At 39.6% G+C, this 22,500-nt stretch overlaps 1 protein-coding gene across 2 annotated transcripts in view; it reads left to right on the top strand.

Annotated features, from left to right (window-relative positions):
• Window positions 1–22,500, top strand: part of LOC121376008 — an 87,423-nt gene that overhangs the window by 55,429 nt on the left and 9,494 nt on the right. For both annotated transcript variants that reach the window (XM_041503775.1, XM_041503767.1), the window contains exons 6-13: window positions 2,234–2,372; window positions 4,490–4,561; window positions 9,769–9,838; window positions 10,282–10,398; window positions 12,479–12,561; window positions 13,592–13,754; window positions 19,591–19,631; window positions 20,478–20,653. In XM_041503775.1, coding sequence (XP_041359709.1) covers window positions 2,234–2,372; window positions 4,490–4,561; window positions 9,769–9,838; window positions 10,282–10,398; window positions 12,479–12,561; window positions 13,592–13,754; window positions 19,591–19,631; window positions 20,478–20,653 — 861 coding nt within the window. The remainder of the gene's footprint in view (window positions 1–2,233; window positions 2,373–4,489; window positions 4,562–9,768; window positions 9,839–10,281; window positions 10,399–12,478; window positions 12,562–13,591; window positions 13,755–19,590; window positions 19,632–20,477; window positions 20,654–22,500) is intronic.

Genomic DNA, 22,500 nt, shown 5'->3' with positions numbered 1-22,500 from the left:
TTCAATATGCTTCAATTTCATTAAACAAAACAAACAAATTGTATTCACTAAACTCTCGCAATCCTCCAGTCTCTAAGTGTAATGTAAAAATACTTCATAACACGATGCAATGGTGTTTAAAAGAGTTTAAGATAGCTTTATGAATCAGACCTCACAATTACAGGGACGATAGCTGTTGTCTGTCGCAAGTAAGAGATAACGTGTTTCGTGCTACCTTCAGGTCTCTGTATTGATGGTGAGATCAAGTATAGTTTATAGTTGTTATATTTTCAGTGAACTGAATTACGTATATTATGCTGAGGTATTCAGTGCACCATTGGCATCACGTACATAACTGGTCATATTTTCAGTATACGCGTTTGATGTTGACATGAAGTACATATTTGGCGATATTTCCAGCGTAACATTTCGATATTGACATCAATAATGTATTTGGTGATATCTTCAGGGCAGTATTTCGATGTAGAAATCGCATAACAAACTGGCGATATTTTAAAGCAGTATTTATCTGTTGGCATCACGAACATAACGGGTAATATGTTCAGAGGCCCAATTCACTAATCTCTCGCAACTTTGCGATCTCGTAGTGCGATGCTAAAAGACTTGCAAAGAGGATGGTTTGTTGTCTAGCAGAGCCTAAGAGACCTTTGTGAATTAGGCCCCTGGTCAGTAGCTGACTGTTGACATGATCACATCATGAACGTAACTGATGCTATTTTCACGACAGTATTTCGATGTTGGCATCATGTAAATTGGTGATATGTTCAGGGCAGTATTTCGATGTTGATATCATCTATGTAACTGGTGCTATGTTCAGGGCAATATTTCGATGTTGATATCACGTACGCAAACTGGTGATATGTTCAGGGCAGTATTTCGATGTTGATATCACCTATGTAACTGGTGCTATCATTAGGTCAGTTTTTCGATGTTGATATAACGTACGTCACTGGTGCTATTTTCAGGGCAGTATTTCAATGTCGATATCACTTACGCAAGTGGTGCTATCAGCAGGGCAATATTTCTGTGTTAACACCACGTGCGTAACTGTTGTTATTTTCGGAGCAGTATTTCGATATTGATATCACGTACACAAGTGGTGCTATCAGCAGGGCAATATTTCTCTGTTGACACCACGTGCGTAACTGTTGTTATTTTCGGAGCAGTATTTCGATGTTGATATCACGTACACAACTGGTGCTATCAGCAGGGCAATATATCTCTGTTGACATCACGTACGTAACTTGCTATTTTCAGGGCAGTATTTTGAAGTCGATATCACGTACACAACTGGTGCTATCAGCAGGACAATATTTCTCTGTTGACACCACGTGCATAACTTGCTATTTTCAGGGCAGTATTTTGATGTCGATATCACTTACGCAACTGGTGCTATCAGCAGGGCAATATTTCTCTGTTGACACCACGTGCGTAACTGTTGTTATTTTCAGGGCAGTATTTCGATGTTGATATCACGTACGCAAGTGGTGCTATCAGCAGGCCAGTATTTCTCTGTTGACACCACGTACGTAACTGTTGTTATTTTCAGGGCAGTATTTCGATATTGATATCACGTACACAAGTGGTGCTATCAGCAGGCCAGTATTTCTCTGTTGACACCACGTACGTAACTGTTGTTATTTTCAGGGCAGTATTTCGATATTGATATCACGTACGCAAGTGGTGCTATCAGCAGGCCAGTATTTCTCTGTTGACACCACGTACGTAACTGTTGTTATTTTCAGGGCAGTATTTCGATATTGATATCACGTACGCAAGTGGTGCTATCAGCAGGCCAGTATTTCTCTGTTGACACCACGTACGTAACTGTTGTTATTTTCAGGGCAGTATTTCGATATTGATATCACGTACGCAAGTGGTGCTATCAGCAGGCCAGTATTTCTCTTTGACACCACGTACGTAACTGTTGTTATTTTCAGGGCAGTATTTCGATATTGATATCACGTACGCAAATGGTGCTATCAGCAGGCCAGTATTTCTCTGTTGACACCACGTACGTAACTGTTGTTATTTTCAGGGCAGTATTTCGATATTGATATCACGTACGCATGTGGTGCTATCAGCAGGCCAGTATTTCTCTTTGACACCACGTACGTAACTGTTGTTATTTTCAGGGCAGTATTTCGATATTGATATCACGTACGCAAATGGTGCTATCAGCAGGCCAGTATTTCTCTGTTGACACCACGTACGTAACTGTTGTTATTTTCAGGGCAGTATTTCGACGGCGAGATAAAGTACCGGGATGAGAGGATCTCTCACAGCATGGAGAGTATGGAGCTGAAGAAAGTCAAGTGCTCCATCCTCTACTACGAGTCCGTCGTGCTGGAGAAGAGCAACAAGATCGCTGAGTAAGCACTTTCTCACAGACCGGGGGCGGGATTTGAACGGCGGGTGGGGCGCTCGCCTGAGGTGCTTGCGCCGCAGGATCGAACCACCTCAGTGAATCCGTTCAACTGATTCGGCTTTTCTCGTTCCAGCCAGTGCACCACAACTGGTCAAAGGCCGTGGTATGTGCTTCTCTGTATGTGGAAAAGCGCATATAAAAGATCCCTTGCGGGTTTCTTCTGTTGACTACGAGTTAGCGAATGTTTGACATCCAATAGCCGATGATTAATTCATCAATGTGTTCAAGTGGTGTCGTTAAACAATAACAAACACACTTTTTTCTCATAGTCTACTGGTAAAGCGCTCGCCTGCTGCCCAGTCGCACTGGGATCGAACCCCGTCGATGGGACCATTAGTTTATTTCTTGCACAAGCCAGTGCACCACGACTGATATATCAAATGCCGTGGTATGTGCTATCCTGTCTATGGGATTGTGATATAAACGAATCCTTGCTACGAATTGATCAAGTTACGGGTTTCCTCTCGACTATGTGTCAGAATTATTTACTAATCATCAGCTGTTTGATGTCAATCATTTGGTAATTTTGACATATAGTCTTAGAGAGTAAACCCTCTACATATTCCATTTGTAGCAAGGGATCGTTTATATGCATCATTCCACATACAGGATAACACATACCACAGCCTTTGACATGAAACCCCGTCATGATGTTTAATATTTAATTCTAGGGACTATTCTGATTTTTCATCCCTAGTAAAAACGTTTGCTTGTACCCACCCCCCCCCAAACAAAATAAATCCTGCTTTTTCCTGTTACTAACTCAGTGTACTTCTTTTAAAATTCAAAACTGGATTTACCATTAAATAGCTGATAATGAATTAAGCAATGTGCTCCAGTGGTGTCGTTAAACAAAACACATTGACTAAACTGTATCAGAAGTTTCTTACTCAATCGTTGGTAAGAACATCATTAGTGATATCTGAATACGTGTAACAATCTAAACACATACGTCTGTTCTGAATACGTGTGATAACAATCTAAACACATACGACTGTTCCGAATACGTGTTTAACAATCTAAACACATACGACTGTTCCGAATACGTGTGTAACAATCTAAACACATACGTCTGTTCTGAATACGTGTGATAACAATCTAAACACATACGACTGTTCCGAATACGTGTGTAACAATCTAAACACATACGACTGTTCTGAATACGTGTAACAATCTAAACACATATGTCTGTTCTGAATACGTGTGATAACAATGTAAACACATACGACTGTTCCGAATACGTGTGTAACAATCTAAACACATACGACGGTTCTGAATACGTGTGATAACAATCTAAACACATACGTCTGTTCTGAATACGTGTGATAACAATCTAAACACATACGACTGTTCTGAATACGTGTGATAACAATCTAAACACATACGACTGGCTGCCGAAATTATTCAATGATGAAAAAGAGAAAGAAAAAACACAAAACCAATCACTTGAATTCGAGTACTCTTTGCGGTATACGTTAACCGAAATTGATTTATCAGTGACGTATAAGCTGATTACGAGCGGTAGGGCCGTATGCATGTTTTAGTTGGAAAAGACGTTTAATTTTTTTTTAAAGATATATGTGACAAATAGAATACTTCATTCGTGTCCGCTCGTTAGATACGTTTTGAAGCAACTCCTTGTAAGATAAATGGTATCTAATGATCATTCATGTAATATACTATATATATTACATCACGGAAAGCTAATCTTGCCCAGGGAAAGCAAAATCAAAGAATCGAATATCTGACATTCAATAGCCAGTAGTCAATTAATCAATGTGCTCCTTGATGCGGTTAAATAAAACAACTACATGCTGTATCTTCAAGGGGTATTTTTTATGAGGGTTTTTTTTTTTAATTTTTTTTTTTTCTGGGTCGTGTGGGTTTTTTAAAAATATTTAATGTTTCAGTTGATAAAACTGTAGAAAAACATTATTATTATTTTTTTTTTTTTTTTTATTATTATTTTTTTTTTTTTTTTTTTTTATTACTATTAGTTTTGGTCATTTTTTTATAATGTTTGTAAAAATGTTTTATGTCTGGGGTTGGTTTTCTTTTCAGACTCCAGAGAATGAACACCGTACAACTGTGGGAGAGAGAGAAGAGAAGAATACTGGAAGACGCGAACATTCAGTAAGTCACGTTATACCCTTAATCATTCAGTAAGTCACGTTATACCCTTAATCATTCAGTACGTCACGTTATACCCTTAATCATTCAGTAAGTCACGTTATACCCTTAATCATTCAGTAAGTCACGTTATACCCTTAATCATTCAGTAAGTCACGTTATACCCTTAATCATTCAGTAAGTCACGTTATACCCTTAAACATTCAGTAAGTCACGTTATACCCTTAAACATGCAGTAAGTCACGTTATACCCTTAAACATGCAGTAAGTCACGTTATACCCTTAAACATGCAGTAAGTCACGTTATACCCTTAAAAATGCAGTAAGTCACGTTATACCCTTAAACATTCAGTAAGTCACGTTATACCCTTAAACATGCAGTAAGTCACGTTATACCCTTAATCATTCAGTAAGTCACGTTATACCCTTAAACATGCAGTAAGTCACGTTATACCCTTAAACATTCAGTAAGTCATGTTATACCCTTAAACATGCAGTAAGTCACGTTATACCCTTAAACATGCAGTAAGTTACGTTATACCCTTAATCATTCAGTAAGTCACGTTATACCCTTAATCATTCAGTAAGTCACGTTATACCCTTAAACATGCAGTAAGTCAAGATATACCCTTAAACATGCAGTAAGTCAAGTTATACCCTTAAACATGCAGTAAGTCATGTTATACCCTTAAACATTCAGTAAGTCACGTTATACCCTTAAACATGCAGTAAGTCACGTTATACCCTTAAACATGCAGTAAGTCAAGTTATACCCTTAAACATGCAGTAAGTCACGTTATACCCTTAAACATTCAGTAAGTCACGTTACACACTTAAACATGCAGTAAGTCACGTTACACACTTAAACATGCAGTAAGTCACGTTACACACTTAAACATGCAGTAAGTCACGTTATACCCTTAAACATTCAGTAAGTCACGTTATACCCTTAAACATGCAGTAAGTCAAGTTATACCCTTAAACATGCAGTAAGTCACGTTATACCCTTAAACATGCAGTAAGTCACGTTACACACTTAAACATGCAGTAAGTCACGTTATACCCTTAAACATTCAGTAAGTCACGTTATACCCTTAAACATGCAGTAAGTCACGTTATACCCTTAAACATGCTGTAAGTCACGTTATACCCTTAAACATTCAGTAAGTCAAGTTATACCCTTAAACATTCAGTAAGTCAAGTTATACCCTTAAACATGCAGTAAGTCATGTTATACCCTTAAACATTCAGTAAGTCATGTTATACCCTTAAACATTCAGTAAGTTATGTTATACCCTTAAACATGCAGTAAGTCACGTTATACCCTTAAACATTCAGTAAGTCATGTTATACCCTTAAACATTCAGTAAGTCACGTTATACCCTTAAACATGCAGTAAGTCACGTTATACCCTTAAACATGCTGTAAGTCACGTTATACCCTTAAACATTCAGTAAGTCATGTTATACCCTTAAACATTCAGTAAGTCAAGTTATACCCTTAAACATGCAGTAAGTCATGTTATACCCTTAAACATTCAGTAAGTCATGTTATACCCTTAAACATTCAGTAAGTTATGTTATACCCTTAAACATGCAGTAAGTCACGTTATACCCTTAAACATGCAGTAAGTCACGTTATACCCTTAAAAATGCAGTAAGTCACGTTATACCCTTAAACATTCAGTAAGTCACGTTATACCCTTAAACATGCAGTAAGTCACGTTATACCCTTAATCATTCAGTAAGTCACGTTATACCCTTAAACATGCAGTAAGTCACGTTATACCCTTAAACATTCAGTAAGTCATGTTATACCCTTAAACATGCAGTAAGTCACGTTATACCCTTAAACATGCAGTAAGTTACGTTATACCCTTAATCATTCAGTAAGTCACGTTATACCCTTAATCATTCAGTAAGTCACGTTATACCCTTAAACATGCAGTAAGTCAAGATATACCCTTAAACATGCAGTAAGTCAAGTTATACCCTTAAACATGCAGTAAGTCATGTTATACCCTTAAACATTCAGTAAGTCACGTTATACCCTTAAACATGCAGTAAGTCACGTTATACCCTTAAACATGCAGTAAGTCAAGTTATACCCTTAAACATGCAGTAAGTCACGTTATACCCTTAAACATTCAGTAAGTCACGTTACACACTTAAACATGCAGTAAGTCACGTTACACACTTAAACATGCAGTAAGTCACGTTACACACTTAAACATGCAGTAAGTCACGTTATACCCTTAAACATTCAGTAAGTCACGTTATACCCTTAAACATGCAGTAAGTCAAGTTATACCCTTAAACATGCAGTAAGTCACGTTATACCCTTAAACATGCAGTAAGTCACGTTATACCCTTAAACATGCAGTAAGTCACGTTATACCCTTAAACATTCAGTAAGTCACGTTATACCCTTAAACATGCAGTAAGTCACGTTATACCCTTAAACATTCAGTAAGTCACGTTATACCCTTAAACATTCAGTAAGTCACGTTATACCCTTAAACATGCAGTAAGTCAAGTTATACCCTTAAACATTCAGTAAGTCACGTTATACCCTTAAACATTCAGTAAGTCACGTTATACCCTTAAACATGCAGTAAGTCACGTTATACCCTTAAACATGCAGTAAGTCAAGTTATACCCTTAAACATTCAGTAAGTCACGTTATACCCTTAAACATGCAGTAAGTCACGTTATACCCTTAATCATTCAGTAAGTCACGTTATACCCTTAAACATGCAGTAAGTCACGTTATACCCTTAAACATGCTGTAAGTCACGTTATACCCTTAAACATTCAGTAAGTCAAGTTATACCCTTAAACATTCAGTAAGTCAAGTTATACCCTTAAACATGCAGTAAGTCATGTTATACCCTTAAACATTCAGTAAGTCATGTTATACCCTTAAACATTCAGTAAGTTATGTTATACCCTTAAACATGCAGTAAGTCACGTTATACCCTTAAACATTCAGTAAGTCATGTTATACCCTTAAACATTCAGTAAGTCACGTTATACCCTTAAACATGCAGTAAGTCACGTTATACCCTTAAACATGCTGTAAGTCACGTTATACCCTTAAACATTCAGTAAGTCATGTTATACCCTTAAACATTCAGTAAGTCAAGTTATACCCTTAAACATGCAGTAAGTCATGTTATACCCTTAAACATTCAGTAAGTCATGTTATACCCTTAAACATTCAGTAAGTTATGTTATACCCTTAAACATGCAGTAAGTCACGTTATACCCTTAAACATGCAGTAAGTCATGTTATACCCTTAAACATTCAGTAAGTCACGTTATACCCTTAAACATTCAGTAAGTCATGTTATACCCTTAAACATTCAGTAAGTCATAAATATTTTTTTTGTGTCCAAATGTTCTTAGTCAAAATTGAGTTTTATAATTTTGCTAAAGGCAAAACAACCGAAAAAAACACCCCGAAAAATAACAACAAAACAAACTAAGAATAAAATTATTTAGATGTATACTTTACATCTAAAAAAACAAGTGTCCATTTTATAACGTAAACCTTTCATTCCTATGAACTTGATTTTCTTCTAAATGGAAAAATTTACACTTTAAACTATAATCTGAAGGCAACTGTTTGTTGACATTATGCTAGTCTTAGGCTACCAACTCGACTTTTACGACTGTCCAGTTGCTAGTGTGAGCGTTCTTACAACTCGCTTAGCGCCGTATATAACTCCTACGGCCGAGTTGTAGTTGCTAGTGTGAGCGTTCTTACAACTCGCTTAGCGCCGTATGTAACTCCTACGGCCGAGTTGTAGTTGCTAGTGTGAGCGTTCTTACAACTCGCTTAGCGCCGTATAGAACTCCTACGGCCGAGTTGTAGTTGCTAGTGTGAGCGTTCTTACAACTCGCTTAGCGCCGTATATAACTCCTACGGCCGAGTTGTAGTTGCTAGTGTGAGCGTTCGTACAACTCGATTAGCGCCGTATATAACTCCTACGGCCGAGTTGTAGTTGCTAGTGTGAGCGTTCTTACAACTCGCTTAGCGCCGTATATAACTCCTACATCCGAGTTGTAGTTGCTAGTGTGAGCGTTCTTACAACTCGATTAGCGGCGTATAGAACTCCTACGGCCGAGTTGTATACGACCGGTTGGTTGTTAATCTGAGCGCACACGTCGTAAATTGGGAGTGAGGGAAATTACAACGCATCTGGCGAGTTTGTCAACTCAGTCGTGACAGCTGTTAATCTGAGTCTAGCATTAAGTTTTGGCTTTCCCAGTGCAAACCATTGTCCCACGAATGGTATATCAAAGGCCGTGGTATGTGCTGTGCTGTTTGTGGTAAAATATATGGTCACGTGTTATAATTACCAAATGATTGACCTCCAGTATCTGGTGATCAGTTGGGTTGGTGGGTCTATGCGGAGGACGTAGCTCAACGATAACGCGCTCGCATGATGCGCGGTCGATCTGGGATCGATTCTCGTCGGTAGGCCATTGGGCTGTTTCTCATTCCAGCTAGTGTACCACGAATGGTATATCAAAGGCCGTGGTATGTGCTACCCTGTCTGTGTATATAACAGATCCCTTTCTACTAATGGAACAACGTAGCGGGTTTCCTCTAAGGCTATATGATCAATTAATCAATGTGTTCTAGTGGTGTCTGATGAGTGACCCCCCCCCAAAAAAAAAAAAAAAAAAAAAAAAAAAAAGAAGAAGAAGAGTTGCTGAAGATGTTTTGTCCATCCATCCATCCATCTTGCTGTTTATCTGTAAACGCAGTTTCCTTTTATGTTCAGGCCTGAGTGTGGTGTGGCTGGTTTGTGGGTCGAAACCCCTGCTGAAAAATGTTTTTCGAGGGTGCATGACTCCTCTAAAAATGTTGCTCGCCACAGTCAATACACAATTTTCCGCAGTTTGATAATAGGGTTGACCAAACTGATATTGGTGTAATCCAACAATCTGAGTATACCGACCACACGGTCAGAGTCAGTGACAGTAAATTGTGTGAAATCTGTCTAGGAGGTGTCGCGACATGCTCTTCAGAAAAATATATGTAAACAAATAACATATGGGCCCGGGGGGAGGGGGGGGGGGATCCTCGAAATCCTTCTCCTGCAGACACTATGTTAAAATGTGCTGGGGTGTCGGTAAAAAAATAATCGTCTTCTTTGTTTTGAACCGTGTTTCACAACGCACTTTATTTTTGTGTTTTAGGATTGATAAGTTGAATACGGAGCTAGCTGAGTCAAGAAAGAGTAACGAGATTGCCATGAAAAAAATCCACGTGAGTAATGTATGCTTATGATGATGAGTCACGTGAGTAACGTATGTTTAGTCCCGTGAGTAATGTACGATTGTGATGATGAGTCACGTGAGTAACGTATGATTAGTCCCGTGAGTAATGCACGATTATGATGATGAGTCACGTGAGTAACGTATGCTTAGTCCCGTGAGTAATGCACGATTGTGATGATGAGTCACGTGAGTAACGTATGCTTAGTCCCGTGAGTAATGTACGATTGTGATGATGAGTCACGTGAGTAACGTATGATTAGTCCTGTAAGTAATACACGATTACCATGATTAGTCACGTGAGTAATGTACGATTATGACGAATCACGAGAGTAATGTTGATTATGATATCTACCTTAAGATTTACTACCAATATTATCCCCTCCCTCCCCCCTTGCTCCGCCCTGCTTGTTATTAAGATACGATTTGTTTCAGACGCTCGAGGAGCACCTGAAGGTGACGAAGTTGCGACAACAGAGAGATCTGGGCGAGAGGCAGGACGCCGGGACAGGCTGCGACCAACTCAGACGAGCCAACTACCTATTGGAAAAGGTCAGCGATTTCTCCACTTTTATTTCGGGGCGAGATTTAGCTCAGTCGGTTGAATGCTCGCTTGAGATGCTTGCATCGCAGGATCAAACCACCTCGGTGGATCCATTATACAGATTTTTTTTTTCTCGTTCTAACCAGTGCACCATAATTGGTCAAAGGTCGTGGTATATGCTTTCCTGTCTGTGCATAAAAAAGATCCCTTGCTGCATTAGGAAAAATGTAGCAGATTTCATCTGATGACTACGAGTCAGAATTACCAAATGTTTGACATCCAATAGCCTGTGATTAATTAATCAATGTGCTCTAGTGGTGTCGATTTCACACTTAATGTTATGTACACTTTGAAAATTCGGAACATTTCCAGTTATTGTGTCTCCTATATAATTATAATAAATTTAAATAACATCACACGATTGATCTAAACTTAACACTATAAGACAATAGTCTCATTTTCAGTGCTGATAAATTATGATATCACAAGACACAAAGGGGATATTCTTTTTATCATCCATTATCATTCTTTTCATTTGCGACACTTGTAAACAATGTCAGTAATGTGGGTTGAATGTCAGCGGTAGACTCGTTAACTAGCAGAACGACAGTGGCGTGACGTCACTAATGGTAGGTTTAGCGCTGAAACATACACAGTGACGTAACAAAACATTGTCTTGTGATTTAAGTTTGACCAATGAAGATTATAAGAAGCGATATCCCCTGCGAAAATATCGCAAATTATAGTGCCAGCGATATCTCCTACAAAAGCTTTTTATGGATGATAAATATTTATATTTTGACAGGTAAAAATTGCAATAGTTTTTTTTTCTTCTCAACACTAAATGCACCTTTTGTATTTTTCTCAACATGTCCATGTGGACCATGTATTACCTCTATTGTATAAAATAGGGAAATATATTTATATAGGCTATGCCTGCTGACCAGTCCCATCGGTTAAAATGAAAACACAAATAATATTGTTTAAACTAAGCTCACGTTCGCCAAATCACCTAATGCAAATTAAAGATGAATTTCGTTACAAATTATATAATGGCACCACATAATAATAACAATCTAAATCTTTTTAAAATTAATTATTTTAGGATGTAAACAATTCTTCTACATTTCTATAACGAAATAGGGCTGGGACGTAACCCAGTGGTAAAGTGCTCGCCTGATGCGCCGTTGGTCCGGGATCGATCCCCGTCGGTGGGCCATTGGGCTATTTCTCGTTCCAGCCAGTGCACCACGACTGGTCTATCAAAGGCCGTGGTCTGCGTAATGCTGTCTGTGGGATGGAGCATAGAGAAGATTCCTTGTTACTAATGGGAAAATGTAGCGGGTTTCCTGTCTATGTCTATATGTCAAAATTACCAAAATGACTGACATCCAACAGCCGATATCCTTCTCCACTGGCTCAAGATGACGACAGCAGACAGACGACTGTTAATGTGCTGAGGTGTCCTTAATCACCCCCCACCCCCCCCGTATGACGTCATATTTTCCGTGCAATGGGTTGACTCTAGTAGAGAGTTCACCTGAGTAAAAAACAGTTTGCTTTTATTTAACGACACCACTAGAGCATATTTATTTACTAATTATCGGCATTTGGTAATTTTAACATATAGTCTTAAAGAGGAAACCCACTACTTTTGTTCCATTAGTAGCAAAGGATCTTTGATATGCACCATCCCACAGACAGGATAGTACATACCACGGCTTAGGTACTTGCGTCATAGGATCGAATCCCATCGGTGGACCAGTTCACCGACCCCCCCCCCCCCCGTCCCTCGTCTCAACAAATGGCCTACGGCTGGTGTATTAAAGACCATGGTATGTGCTAACATGTGTAGAAGAGAGCATATAAAAGAGTCCTTGCCAATACGGGTTTCCCCTGAAGACTACGTGTCAGAATTACCAAATGTCTGACATTCTATAGCCCATGATTAACTAGTGTCGTTAATGAAAACAGACTTTATGTACAACACTATAAACAACATTACATTCCATTAAACAAAACAAACGTTTTTACATTCCATGTTTATGTCTTGTGCGACTACAAGTGACCTTGTTTCAAATGTTACAGGATCTCAATTTTCTGGAGGGTGAGCTGTACAAACAGCAGAAGAACACGGTGGCGGCGGTGTTGGGAATAAAGACGGATGTTGCGTAAGAGACTAAGCACATTTACTAATAGCTGTTTCATTTAATTTCAAGTTATTTTCATGCTTATATCCAATTACGGTTCAAGCACGCTGTCCTGGGCACACACACACACACACACACACACACACACACACACCTTAGCGATCTGGGCTGTCTGTCCAGGGCAGAGGGTTAGTTATTAGTTGTCCGTGAGAGAAAAGAGGGTGTAGTGATGTCTTACACTTAAACATCGAGTCGTTAAGACTTACTCTGGGTGGGAGCCGGTACCGAGCTGCGAACCCAGTACCTACCAACCTTATGTCGATGGCTTAATCACGACAACATCGTTGCCGGTAATAGCTGTTATTATTTTTCTATCTGTGAAGAAACAAGCATGAATTGCTCCTGGCGGAGATAGTCATAAAGGAGCAGGTCATGTTAGAATGCCTAATTTACACATGTTTTATCAGACGTTGTGGTGACGGCCTCGGTGGCGTCGTGGTTAAGCCATCGGTCTACAGGCTAGTAGGTACTGGGTTCGGATCCCAGTCGAGGCATGGGATTTTTAATCCAGATACCGACTCCAAACCCTGAGTGCAAGGCTCAATGGGTAGGTGTAAACCACTTGCACCGACCAGTGATCCATAACTGGTTTAACAAAGGCCATGGTTTGTGCTATCCTGCCTGTGGGAAGCATAAATAAAAGATCCCTTGCTGCTAATCGGAAAGAGTATCCCATGTAGTGACGGCTGTCTTAAAAGTTGTAAAGCGATTGGTCTGGGATCGATCACTGTCGGTGGTCCCATTGAGCTATTTTTCATTCCAACCAGTGCACCAAGACTGGCATATCAAAGCCATGGTATGTGCTACTCTGTCTATGGAATGGTGTATATAAAAAAAATGCCTTGCTATTAATGGAAAAATGTAGCGTATTTCCTCACTAAGACTACGTCAAAAATTACAACGTATTTGACATCCAATAGGTGATGATTAATAAATCAATGTGCCCTAGTGGTGTTGTTAAACAAAACAAACTTTTGTTTAACTGTTCCAGCATCCTTCAGGAGGCGTGTCGCGATTCCAAGACCAACGAGACGACAGACAGGGACATCAAGAACCTGCTGAGACGCGTCGAGTTCGTGTACCACGCCATAAAAGACGGAGAGCTGCACACGAGGAAAGCCGAGTTACTGCCGCACTATTTACACCTGCCTAGAGTAAGACATGGTGTTAGCCAAGTTACTGCCGCACTATTTACACGTGCCTTTAGTAAGACACGGTGTTAGCCGAGTTACTGCCGCACTATTTACACGTGCCTAGTGTAAGACTTGGCGTTAGGCGAGTTACTGCCGCACTATTTACACGTGCCTAGAGTAGGACACGGCGTTAGCCGAGTTACTGCCGCACTATTTACACGTGCCTAGAGTAAGACACGGCGTTAACCGAGTTACTGCCGCACTATTTACACGTGCCTAGAGTAAGACACGGCGTTAGCCGAGTTACTGATGCACTATTTACACGTGCCTAGAGTAAGACACGGCGTTAGTCGAGTTACTGCCGCACTATTTACACGTGCCTAGAGTAGGACACGGCGTTAGCCGAGTTACTGCCGCACTATTTACACGTGCCTAGAGTAAGACACGGCGTTAGCCGAGTTACTGCCGCACTATTTACACGTGCCTAGAGTAAGACACGGCGTTAGCCGAGTTACTGCCGCACTATTTACACGTGCCTAGTGTAAGACACGGCGTTAGTCGAGTTACTGCCGCACTATTTACACGTGCCTAGAGTAGGACACGGCGTTAGCCGAGTTACTGCCGCACTATTTACACGTGCCTAGAGTAAGACACGGCGTTAGCCGAGTTACTGCCGCACTATTTACACGTGCCTAGAGTAAGACACGGCGTTAGCCGAGTTACTGCTGCACTATTTACACGTGCCTAGAGTAGGACACGGCGTTAGCCGAGTTACTGCTGCACTATTTACACGTGCCTAGAGTAGGACACGGCGTTAGCCGAGTTACTGCTGCACTATTTACACGTGCCTAGAGTAGGACACGGCGTTAGCCGAGTTACTGCTGCACTATTTACACGTGCCTAGAGTAAGACACGGTGTTAGTCGAGTTACTGCTGCACTATTTACACGTGCCTAGTGTAAGACACGGTGTTAGCCGAGTTACTGCAGCACTATTTACGCACTATTTACACGTGCCTATAGTAAGACATGGTGTTAGCAGAGTTACTGGCGCACTATTTACACGTGCCTAGAGTAACACAAGGTGTTAGCCGAGTTACTGCTGCACTATTTACACGTGCCTAGAGTAAGACGTGGCGTTAGCCGAGTTACTGCAGCACTATTTACGCACTATTTACACGTGCCTATAGTAAGACATGGTGTTAGCAGAGTTACTGGCGCACTATTTACACGTGCCTAGAGTAAGACATGGTGTTCTATTGTTAAAGAAAGCGCAGTTACTGCCGCACTATTTACACGTTGTTAGCGTAATACATGGCCATCCAACGTTAAAGAAAGCCGAGTTACTGCCGCACTATTTACACGTTGTTACAGTAAGACATGGCGATCCAACGTTAAAGAAAGCCGAGTTACTGCAGCACTATTTACGCACTATTTACACGTGCCTAGAGTAAGACATGGTGTTCTATTGTTAAAGAAAGCGCAGTTACTGCCGCACTATTTACACGTTGTTAGAGTAAGACATGGCGATCCAACGTTAAAGAAAGCAGAGTTACTGCCGCACTATTTACACGTTGTTAGAGTAAGACATGGCGATCCAACGTTAAAGAAAGCCGAGTTACTGCCGGACTATTTACACGTGCCTAGAGTAAGACATGGTGTTAACCGAGTTACTGCCGCACTATTTACACGTGCCTAGAGTAAGACGTGGCGTTAGCCGAGTTACTGCCGCACTATTTACACGTTGTTAGAGTAAGACATGGCGATCCAACGTTAAAGAAAGCAGAGTTACTGCCGCACTATTTACACGTTGTTAGAGTAAGACATGGCGATCCAACGTTAAAGAAAGCCGAGTTACTGCCGGACTATTTACACGTGCCTAGAGTAAGACATGGTGTTAACCGAGTTACTGCCGCACTATTTACACGTGCCTAGAGTAAGACGTGGCGTTAGCCGAGTTACTGCCGCACTATTTACACGTTGTTAGAGTAAGACATGGCGATCCAACGTTAAAGAAAGCAGAGTTACTGCCGCACTATTTACACGTTGTTAGAGTAAGACATGGCGATCCAACGTTAAAGAAAGCCGAGTTACTGCCGCACTATTTACACGTGCCTAGAGTAAGACAAGGTGTTAGCCGAGTTACTGCTGCACTATTTACACGTGCCTAGAGTAAGACGTGGCGTTAGCCGAGTTACTGCAGCACTATTTACGCACTATTTACACGTGCCTATAGTAAGACATGGTGTTAGCAGAGTTACTGGCGCACTATTTACACGTGCCTAGAGTAAGACATGGTGTTCTATTGTTAAAGAAAGCGCAGTTACTGCCGCACTATTTACACGTTGTTAGAGTAATACATGGCGATCCAACGTTAAAGAAAGCCGAGTTACTGCCGCACTATTTACACGTTGTTAGAGTAAGACATGGCGATCCAACGTTAAAGAAAGCAGAGTTACTGCCGCACTATTTACACGTTGTTAGAGTAAGACATGGCGATCCAACGTTAAAGAAAGCAGAGTTACTGCCGGACTATTTACACGTGCCTAGAGTAAGACATGGTGTTAACCGAGTTACTGCCGCACTATTTACACGTGCCTAGAGTAAGACGTGGCGTTAGCCGAGTTACTGGCGCACTATTTACACGTGCCTAGTGTAAGACATGGTGTTCTATTGTTAAAGAAAGCCGAGTTACTGCCGCACTATTTACACGTTGTTAGAGTAAGACATGGCGATCCAACGTTAAAGAAAGCCGAGTTACTGCCGCACTATTTACACGTGCCTAGAGTAAGACATGGTGTTAACCGAGTTACTGCCGCACTATTTACACGTGCCTAGAGTAAGACGTGGCGTTAGCCGAGTTACTGGCGCACTATTTACACGTGCCTAGAGTAAGACGAAGCGTTAGCCGAGTTACTGCCGCACTATTTACACGTGCCTAGAGTAAGACGTGGCGTTAGCCGAGTTACTGGCGCACTATTTACACGTGCCTAGAGTAAGACATGGTGTTAACCGAGTTACTGCCGCACTATTTACACGTGCCTAGAGTAAGACGTGGCGTTAGCCGAGTTACTGGCGCACTATTTACACGTGCCTAGAGTAAGACGAAGCGTTAGCCGAGTTACTGCCGCACTATTTACACGTGCCTAGAGTAAGACGTGGCGTTAGCGAGTTACTGCCGCACTATTTACACGTGCCTAGAGTAAGACACCGGTTTTGGGAGTCGAAAACCCTGCCTGCTCAAGCAATTGTCTTTTTCAATATATTTTCCAGAGGAACATGATTGGACCCCCCCCCCCCCTGAATTTCGGTCGCTACAGTCTAGACCCTCCTTGCATAAATTCATGCCCACGTATATTAAATTCACTTTCTTGTTTAAAATATCAGTGTCTAAATCGCCGATATGTTTCTGGTCATCATAATGTTTGTAAGTCGACCGAGCTGTAATAATGTCGTACTTTCGAAGAAACATATATAGGATTTAATTGGGTTTTTTTTTTTTTTTTTTTTTTTTTTTTTAAATCAAGTGTCGTGCGATCCGTACTTTAATGGTAATGATATATGCGTCGATTACGGTTGGGGAGTGGATTGAGGGCATTGAGGGAAAGGCGAATTAATGTAACCGGACCTTTTAGATGCCAACATCTTTCAACATCTCTGATGATGAAAATATACTCTTCAAAAAAGTAGGGGAACTAATAAGAATTTACAATTGCCAAAATTGTAAGATATATTAGCTGTGGGGAATGGTTATATGATAATAGTGAATTAATTGGGAAAACATTACAACCGGTAGTTCAGTATTACAGTAGGTTTTATGACCACCAAAGATCTTGAAGGACAATTGGAGTCAGAAGTGAAAGTTGAAAGTTAACGGGTTTTTTTATTAGTAAATCGCAAATTCAAACAATAAAATGACTAAAATCAAAACAATAACAACTGTATGATCAACAGAATGAAAAAGATTGACAGAAATAATGTTCCACAGTTATTAATGGACCTTCCTGGAAATTGTCAAAATCGAGAATGACACCCCACGCACGTGTACGGGGCAACTGCGTGATGCATGTGCAAACTATGGAATGTGTTTCGGTGTGTTGATAAACAGACCTGAACGTTATTTAGGCCGAAAAAAATGTTTTACTTGTTTCCTATTACATGCTGGAAAAATATAGGGTAGGTAGGTAGGAAAAACATTTTATTTTGGAAGATAATTTTATTTATGGATATTAAATAAAGGTGTTGACTACCGGTATCCAAAATAACCTCTGCATGTATAGAAATGCATTATGCAAACCAACAATACCATTCATCACAGTTTTTCCCTAGAAATGAAGTAAGGCGTGGTAAAGTGACGTTTTGGTGGAATATTTTATGTGCAGTTTTAAATATAAGGGCTTTTTTTTCCATTATACAATTTTCAAAAGAACAAAAACCTTTTGGCCATTTTATTTTCTATATCTATTTCATAACTTAATTAAAAAAAGGAAATATGTAGTACTATCCACATAGGTGTGTTTAAAGGCTTCTTTTTACATGGGCAACTTATAAATTTATAAAAGGCAAGGCATTTTTATTTTGAGGGAAACATGGTGCTAACCTATCTGTGGGAAAGTACATACAAAAGACCCCTTGCTGTTTAATAATAGGCAGAAGGTTTACTCTCATACTAACACTTAACTTCTGTACTGGTCCAGGACAGATTTGGATAGAAACCAGTAAATAACAATTTCTTTTAATGAAAACTGAAAAGAAGGGTTCTATATTTATCTGTCCAACATTTTTTTTTTTAATGAATATTATCTTTCCTAGTGTATCAAAGAAATGGTAGACTTACCAATTTTATAATTTGCAATGTTAGATTTATTCTGTATGCATCCAGTATTAAAGTACACACTTGGTTTGAAGCAATCAATTGGTCCAATGAATAGAAATGCAGTACAAATGCTCAGGATGCTCAAACGAATGTTGAAAAGTAAAGTTTGTTTTATTTAACGACGCCACTAGAGTACATTTATTTTTATCTTTAATATCATCGGCTATTGGACGTCAAACACATGGTCATTCTGACACTGTTTTTAGCGGAAACCCGCGAAGTTCCCAGTGACCACTTACAAAAAATAACGAAACGCATCGAGATCTTACTGACATATTTAATCATTTGATTTGGCAGTAAACTCCATCAGTATCGGTAAACATTCCCTTCCCTAGTTTATCAGAAGGTCACTAAATTTCTACAAAGCCAGTTTGTCGCTGGAGTAAATCATTAAATAGTTATTATTATTATTATTATTATTATTATTATTATTCGGAACACCTCGCTACGCTAGATGTAGAGTAAATCGGAAAAGATCGCATATATTCGTGAATTTTTTTTTTCGACTCTTCGCCCGATATCTCACAATAGTTACCGAACTTCAATTTGAAGGGAATTAACTCCATCAATCAATTGTTAGAAGAAAACGGGTCGCCAATAAAACTAAATTTGCGACAGTAAAACCACCAATATGCGTCCGCAAATCGGAAAACACAGTAGGGTTATTCCCTAAATGACACCAAATTAGTGCTTGTGATAGTTTTGGAATGTTTTCGTGGAAATCGTTGTTATATTAAAAAGACATTTTTGGATATAGAAAAAAAGTTTTATGGTCGGCAGGTTCAAATTAGGGTCGGTCGGGTAACCGGAAACAAACAATATTTTATGATACGCCTTACTAGGATGTCTGTGGTCAAAACGTGTATTTTAATATTTCAGGTTCCCCTACTTTTTTTGACAGAGTATATTATTGAAGAAATCATCTTCCAACATTTATGTATAATGATACATATCTGAAGAAATTTATTGTAATCTCTTTGCAGGACGTGAAGCTGACCAAATTCAAGAGGCTATCGAGTAAACCGTACGTATTGTTTTACTGTCCAATACCACGGGGGCAGGATCTAAATCAGTCGGTTGAGTGCGCGCCTCGGGTGCTTGCGTCGCAGGATCGAACCACCTCAGTGGATCCATTCAACTTATTGGGTTTTTACTCGTTCCAACCAGTGCACCGCAACTGGTCAAATACCGTAGTATGTGCTTTCCTGTCTGTGGGAAAGTGCATATAAAAGATTCCTTGCTGCATTAGGAACTGGTCAAAGGCCGTGGTATATGCTTTCCTGTCTTTGGGAAAGTGCATATAAAAGATCCCTTGCTGCATTATGAAAACGTAGCCGGTTTCCTCTGTTGAGTCAGAATTACCAAATGTTTGCATCCAATAGCCGATGTTTAATTAATCAATGTGCTCTAGTGGTGTCGTTAAACAAAAACACCTTCTTCTTCTTCCTGTACCACGACTGTTAGCCGGAGTCCTTTGCCTTTCGAAAACTATAGTCCGTCCCACACGGAACGACTTTTTTACATACTATCAAAGTTATTTATTTATGAGCCGATTGTTTTATAACTTGCACACAAAATATATTATTTTAGTATTATTTCCAAAACACTTTTACGTTTCTTCTTATGTCAAACCAAATTGACATTATTAACAAAACAAAAAACCCCTAACATTTTTGTAGGAGGATGGGGTGGACTATAGTCGGATATTTGGACGGTTATAATCGCGCGGGGATTTTCGGCGCTTACATTTTAACATATTCGTTTCGCAGGCAGATTTTCCCTCCAATTAAACGAGTGTTGAGTGTTGAGTGTTGAGTGTTGAGTGCGTCGTTAAATACAACATTTGTTTCGTTTTTGTTTCTTTTTTCAGTGCGTGTCCCTCGAAAGCAGTGGGCGAAAGTGAAGACTCGAGCTGTAACGGTAACGGCCACGTGTTACCGTACTCTTTACCGTCACGTGAACACGGTCCCAGCGTGCACCCGATCCGCTCAGCTGTTGAACACTGGGCCACGGTGGAGACGAAGCTCGACTCTCTGAAGACGACAGGTAACATTGTTTCCTGCACACCCATTGGTGAGAACACCATTCGTTATTTTTAGTAACACACACCGTGAACACACGTACGTGTGATAACATTTTAAAGACGTACGACTGGATGCCCAGGCCACCAATTTCATACCACCCAATGAAACAAGCACGATCCAAATGGATTACACTGTGACGTATAGTTAACATGTCATTGATTTCCCTGTTGGAAAAAAAAAATCCGTTTAAATTTGCTTAAAACCTGGCTTCAAAGGATATGTTACAAAGAGAATACTACATTCGTGAAATATAATATTAGATTCGTGAAATAAAATACTTTATTCGTTAAATAGAATGTTACATTCGTTAAACAGAAGGCTACATTCGTTAAATAGAATGTTACATTCGTTAAACAGAAGGCTATATTCGTTAAATAGAAGGCTACATTCATTAAATAGAATGTTACATTCGTTAAATAGAAGGCTATATTCGTTAAATAGAATGTTACATTCGTAAAATAGAAGGCTAAATTCATTAAATAGAATGTTACATTCTTTAAATAGAAGGCTACATTCGTGTTCGTTAGATAGCATTTATCTTACAACTCGTTTGCTCGTTTAATACGTTTTAAAGCAACTGGTTGTAACATAAATGGAATCGAAGTACCACTCAGGTAGTAATCTCTATGTATTACGTAGTTACTCAAAGCTTTTAAAGGCGTCCTATCACAGGCAGATTGGCCTATTGATTGGCCCCAAAAAGTAGTAGCTGAAAATATATGCGTTCCTTTTCCTTAAACATTCTCCTTAGCCATCTATATAACAATCATTTCTCACTTAATATTCATATTTTATCAAACCAATAATTGAATTATGACGACGGTCATTAAATCAGAAATAATAATATTAATAATAATAATGAAGCAAAACTTCATTACCCCCCCCCCCACACACACACACACACACACACAAAGCGCACGCACGCACACACCATCGCCGCCACCACCACAACCATCACCACCACCAAAACCAAATAATAGTAATAAAAAACATTGTTAGAAAGAAAAAGAAAGACGTTTTATTTTACGACGCACTCAACACATTTTATTTACGGTTATATGGCGTCAGACATATGGTTAAGGACCACACGGATATTGAGAGAGGAAACCCGCTGTCGCCACTTCATGGGCTAGTCTTTTTGATTAGCAGCAAGGGTTCTTTTATATGCACCATCCGACAGACAGGGTAGTACATACCACGGCCTTTGCTATACCAGTCGTGATGCACTGGCTGGAACGAGAAATAGCCCAATGGGCCCACCAACAGGGATCGATCCCAGACCGACCGCGCATCGAGCGAGCGCTTTACCACTGGGCTATGTCCCGCCCCACGTTGTTAGAGTCAGGGTAGCATTAGGGTTAGGTATAGTTATATACAATACCTTTTAAAATATTTTTTTATTTTATAACCAACATAACGTCTTTATTTCGTAATCCGATATAGATTTTGACTTTAAAAAATTAGATATTGGGTGTAGAATATCATCTACAAGGGACATTTAGCAGAGAAGACAAAATGTGAAATTATGTGATTATGACATTATTCAGCATCACTGTAATTGACATCTCTGAATGTTATTAACATCGATTGCGATTCTATCAATTAGCTTTTAGCTATCTAGCTATATATCTAGATAGATAGGTAGGTAGGTAGGTAGGTAGGTTGTTATATATATATATATATATATATATATATATATATATATATATATATAGATAGATAGATAGATAGATAGATAGATTTAACAACCTACCTACCTACATACCTTTCTACTACCTACCTACCTACCTACCTACCTACCTACCTATC

The sequence above is a fragment of the Gigantopelta aegis genome, chromosome 1 (genome assembly GCF_016097555.1).
Source record: "Gigantopelta aegis isolate Gae_Host chromosome 1, Gae_host_genome, whole genome shotgun sequence".
Taxonomy (NCBI): domain Eukaryota; kingdom Metazoa; phylum Mollusca; class Gastropoda; order Neomphalida; family Peltospiridae; genus Gigantopelta; species Gigantopelta aegis.
Note: the sequence above shows the minus strand (reverse complement) of the source record. Positions and strands in the feature narration are given on the sequence as shown.